Source organism: Camelina sativa, chromosome 16 (assembly GCF_000633955.1).
Source record: "Camelina sativa cultivar DH55 chromosome 16, Cs, whole genome shotgun sequence".
Classification (NCBI taxonomy): Eukaryota; Viridiplantae; Streptophyta; class Magnoliopsida; order Brassicales; family Brassicaceae; genus Camelina; species Camelina sativa.
This window is the reverse complement of record NC_025700.1, coordinates 27514857-27520748: the sequence shown is the minus strand read 5'-3', so window position 1 is coordinate 27520748 and position 5892 is coordinate 27514857. Positions and strand designations below refer to the sequence as shown.

At 31.9% G+C, this 5892-nt stretch overlaps 1 protein-coding gene across 1 annotated transcript; it reads right to left on the bottom strand.

Moving 5' to 3' along the window:
- On the bottom strand, nt 2154-4703 carry LOC104752841. Its single transcript, XM_010475101.2, has one exon. It carries the CDS (start codon nt 4626-4628, stop codon nt 2154-2156), a length of 2475 nt encoding a protein of 824 aa, XP_010473403.1. The 5' UTR covers nt 4629-4703.

Genomic DNA, 5892 nt, shown 5'->3' with positions numbered 1-5892 from the left:
ACCTATGGTATATTTATTCTTTGAAATGTAACAATAACTCCCATGATATTTGACCAAAAAAAAACTGAAAAACCTCTCATACTACTACAAATTTATCTATAAATAGTTAGACAAAGTCTTCATTAAACATCTTATTCTACCTCTCACATAATTTTCTAAATTTTGTAATATTTAACTTTTTCCTATATGTGATATTTGTAGGTTTTGAAATAAATAAGTTGAGTCAAAATTTTGGAGCTTATATAGAAGTGAAAATGTCAAATGTGGTTGTTCATTAGAAAGAGTTAGATGAAGAAGGTCTTGGCACATATCACATTCTCACTTGTAAATGTTGGTAAATGTTGTTTCAAATGCCTATTTTGTATATCAATGTTGTAATTTGTTTTTCTTTTAATCCATTTGATAAATTTTTAATATAAAAATTTTAGTTCTCGATCATAATTTATAAACTCTAATAGATTTTATATCTTAGTCACCATATTTATGCTACTTATTATCCATGCTATATTTTATTCAAGTGTGTTTGTATGTATTACCCATGAAAATGAGTTTAAACAAATATTAACTGTTTCGAATACTATTACTTTAAATTTGTTCCTTAACGTTACAACTGTGTTTGTATGTATTTATTAACTTTGTTTTCGATAACCATTTCCATAGTCCTTCATTTGATATAATAATATATCATTATATATTAATAACATTTTTTTTACTCAATTCTAAACTAAAATTCAGTTTGCATTTAGTATGTTCAATAGATATAATGTACATGATCAAAATATAGATATATCTAACAGAGAACTTTCTTTTCCAAATTCAATTAATCAAAAAATAGAAAGAATTCTACTTCTAGAACATAAATGCATTTGAAGTCATTTGTATAATTTATTAAGATTAAAATATTTTATTGCTAAAATATTCAAATTATAATAATAAAACTTATAAGATGTGTGAAGCATGCTGGTAATATATAAATATCAAAATTATTTATGTTACCTTTTGTTATCTAATTAATGAAATGAATTACACAGAGAACGAAGGAAATGAGTTTCGGCTCAAGAAGAGATTATTCGAAAAATTCAAGCTATTGTCTCGTCCTTCTTGGAGGTGTCTGGTTTTAGAAGATATTGATGTTTTATAGATTATGTTAAAAGTGGACAAACTAACACATAATGTTCATGCTCATCCGCATTTTATTTTATACGTAATTAATATTTTTTCCCAACATAAAAAATGTGTGTATGTCTTGATTGTGCATCAAAACATGAAGAGCTCTATATATTATAGGATACAGACTAAAAATTTTAAAGTAACCTTTCATATTAACAAAAAAATTCAGTTTAATGCTTAACTAATCAATAGTCATTCATTTTAAGTGACCGAGAATACTTATTTAAAAACAAAACAAATAACAAACATAAGATAATTTATCGAAACACAAAATATATAATTTTAAATATTTTAATAAATCTAATATTTTAATAAATCTAATCTAGTCTACTTCTAGTATATATATATATATATATATATATATATTTACATATATCTAATAAAACACCAAGCATAAAAACCGTATTAAATAAATAACACAAAAAGAGTTTGATGTAACATAGCTTATAAAACTAATGTTCACTGATGAGTTACGCTCCTGATCTGTTAAATTATGTGTTCTCCACAATTTATTAAGATCAATTGTTTGGCAGCTACTCCAAATATGACCTGTTACAACGTCAATTTTGCTCCGTATTACCAATTGTTTGGCAGCTACTCCAAATATGACCTGTTACAAGCTAATATTTTGTACCATCGTTTTGGGTACTATTTTTGATAGTTTTTGTCCTTTTTTTTTTTTTCGGTGAAAGAGTTGCTGGTTCTATATGTCATTGGCATTTGGTTTTGTAATATTAATATAGTTGATTTCCATCCACCACTTACTGTAATTTGTTTTTTTTTTCACATTTAACAAACTTTTATGTAAAATACACTTACCACAAACTGTATGTATATTATTATTTTAATATTAATTTTTCATAAGATATGTAAAAGTCTAGACCGCTTTCTTCAAAGTCTGATATATGAATACAAAATACATCTTTAATAACCAAAGAAAACAAAAAAAAAAAAAACAAAATAACATTGATATAGAAAGAGAACTATATAATATCACGAGCACATTTTATAGAACATGTTGTGATGTTGTCTATCGTAAATAGTCTGCCCTGGCAAGGGTATTCACAAGAATCACAAAGTGGTCGAGAAAGATTTCTTCTAGCAAGAACTTTGACCTGTTTTACCTCCTTCCCATATACATCCAAGATTTGACCAGGTTTCAGATAAAGCTCGTCATCAAACAAGCAGGCAGTGTGAAGAGTAGTGCAGCAAACGTTGCACCAATAGAAGGATTTTGTGTTGGTGTCTCTTAAATTACGCTCGCAGACTTCACACCAATCTTTTTCACACACCTCTTTCCCCCATAAAAGTTTAAGAAAGTGTTTGTCATGCTTATACCTTGCTTTGTATGGTAAGGTAGCACACTTGATACAAACAATAAAATCACATTTGATGCAATTAAATTGTTTATAACATTCTGATTTACAAACCTCACATATGGGCTTGACGTCTGGGTGTAAAGCTAGGAACAAGGGATGTTCATGACCTTGGAAATCAAATGGCTCAGATATTGCAACACACCGTACATCTACACCAAACTCGCATTCCACTATGGGACAACAATACATAAAGTCGCCACAATAACGATAACAAGCATCACACAAGAAGTTAGCCTTATCATATTTACTTCTACTCATTCGGATCAATTCAAGTGGATGAGGATGTAACACATGTTGTATTCTGCGGGGAGATTTTGCGCATGTTTCATGGAGGATGAATTCACACTCCATACAAGAATAGAAGTTACCTTCAAAGATAGGCATAACACACACTTGGCAAAACTTGTTCTCATCACAAATTATGCTAACCTCGAGCTGAAGATAGTGGTCATGAAGAAAATGAAGTATCACTCCTTCTGATATAATTACAAACGGCCCAACATCTTGCGTTATATCATCTTCTTCAGGTACACCTTCGAGTTCAACTCCATCCCACACATCTTTCCGTAGAGCACATCTTACGTGAACAGCATAATCATCACATTTGTCACAAGTATATGCACCATAATCACCGTCAATACTTTTACGACAAACTCCACAAGACCATTCTTCGGATTGGAGAGAAGAAGTGTAGGAGATGCGATGGTGGTGACGTGAAATCTTGATGATGGATGGAGAATACATACAATCATTATGAGCAACAAATCTGCATCTGAGACAAACGTATGTGGGATAGTTTTTTCTGATTAGACCACAAATGTTGCAAGTTAAGAGCGCCTGTTCGGGAAAAAGAGTGAGGGGATGGTCATGACGTTTCGGTTGGTCTACAACGAAGGGTATTGACTTCATCGCACAGACTGTATGCAGTACAGCATCACATATGATACAATAATATACCAAATCTTTTGCTATTCTTCCACAACAAAAACACTCTATACTGGCAGCAGTAGGATGACGATAGTAAAGCCGAAGATAATGCTCGGGATGATAAGGGTGTTTGATTTGCAGTGGAGACTTTACGCATTCTTTGTGGAAAGTTTTATCACATATGACACAAAAATAATAATTTGTACCAAGATTTGAGCCGCTGCATATGTCGCACCCACCATCAGCATCTAATTCTTTATTGTTGCACCAAAACAAAGGGATTAATGAATGTTGTTCATACGGATCATCACAGCTTATTGTAGAGCCGAGGTATTCGAGGGAATAACTAATCGGATAATTGAGAGGAGGATCAGAGGGTTCTCTTAAAGTTCGTGGATAAGGACACAAAAAACGTTGTTGAAAAGGGAGGTCGTGGCTAGCTGCTTCACCGGAGGAAGAGGTTGGGCTGCGTGTTTGTGGTATGGGGTGGTATTTCGGGTGATGATATACTAGCTGAGATAGCTTACCATCGTTCTCCACCTCATGAAATCCTCCCAAAGGTATCGACTTCATGGCACAGACTGTATGCATAACAACATCACATATGGTACAATAATATACCAGGTCTGTTGCTCTTCTTCGACAACATAAACACTTCATATCGGGATCACTAGGAAAACGGCAGGAAAGTTGGAGAAAATGGTCAGAATGGTAAGGGTGCTTGATTTTAAACGGAGATTGGACACATTCTTTGTGGAAAACTTTATCACATTTGACACAGAAATAATAGTCTGTGCCAAAATTTGAGCCGCTGCATATGTCACACCCACCATCAGCATCAAATTCTTTATTGTTGCTCCAAAACAGAGGGAGTAGTGGATGGTCATAAGACTTGTCACCTCTTGTTGTAGAACCAACGTATTCCGGGGAATAACTAACTTTATAAGTGAGAGAATCGGAGTTATCTTGTGAAATTCGTAAAAGAGGACATAAGAAAAGGGGTTGATCAGAAGGGTGGTCGCGGCTTGCTGCTTTATTGAACAAGGTTGTTTTTTTTGTTTTTGGTATGGGTTGGTATTTTGGGTGATAATATACCAGCTGAGATAGCTTATCATCGTTTTGCACCTCGTGAAATCCACCGATGGAATCCATGGCTACTCCACCAGTTATTTTGATAGCTTTTTAGGTGAAAGACTTTTTTGGTTGGGATGATGTTCGTCTCCTGCTTCTCCCACATTATCTACTCGGCAATTCATCCGGTGACTTCATTGTCGCCAAAGAAATACAATAAACAAATAATTGTCAACTTGTCTTGCACATGATTCTCGTCTTTTTCTAGAATCGCTTTCGAACAGGCTTTAATTGTTATTTTATTTTGTGATTAAATTACTAACCCAGTTGACACTTTCAAATATATTATTTTCTCATTAGCTGTTTACAACTCGATGCAGTCTTTTAATATTATTTCTGTTAGTGATAATTGAGTTTGGTCGTATGCTACATGTTTAATATATACTTAGATATGTGTATGTGTATTAATGGGTGTATGTTAATAGGTGTATGTTAGATAGTTGCGTTGTTTCTGTTACTAAACGAACGGGTACGACCGTAGCACTTTATATAATTGTGTGTAATGTCGTACGGCAAAATTGTCGAGAATAATTGAGAAGTTTTCCACTTTTTCATTGTGTGTAATGTCGTACGGCAATGGCTTCTGGTATAATACAAGAGCAAAATTTCAACAATTTCGTCTACAAATATCATTGCGTCTTATATATAGTTCACATACATACGTGTATGTAAGGGAGTCCGCTTTCAAATCATCCGCCTGCGCCCCGCAGTATATGATTCAACAAGAATCACACAAGGGTAGATTGATACAATCTAAACCTCTAGTGTAATACAATTTTAGTGAAAATAATTGAGCTATTTGAAATTTAAGTATCATTGGCATTTGGTTTTGTAATATAGTTATTTCCATCCACCATTACTGTAATTTGTTTCTATTTCACATTTAACAAACTTTAATGTAAAATACACTTAACACAAACTGTAATGTTTATTATATTGCATAATCTTCAAATGACTAAAAATATTTTAGATAATCTTTTTTAAAAATGGTTCAATTTTTTTACATATGATTCAATTTTATTTTCTTTTTATTTGTAATGACTATTTTACCCTTATTTTAAAAAAATAAGTTAAAAAAAATGTAATGCATAATTTATAAATTCAAAACTTACAGAAAATTTTGACAAATTTTATGACATGTTATAGTTTGAAAGTACAACATAAAAATTGATTTATAGAGATGAAATATGAAAAAAATATTTTAGAAGAAAAATCAAAACATACATTAATATATCAATTTATATTATATGTTATGTAAATTTTTATGATTATTAATTTCTATTAT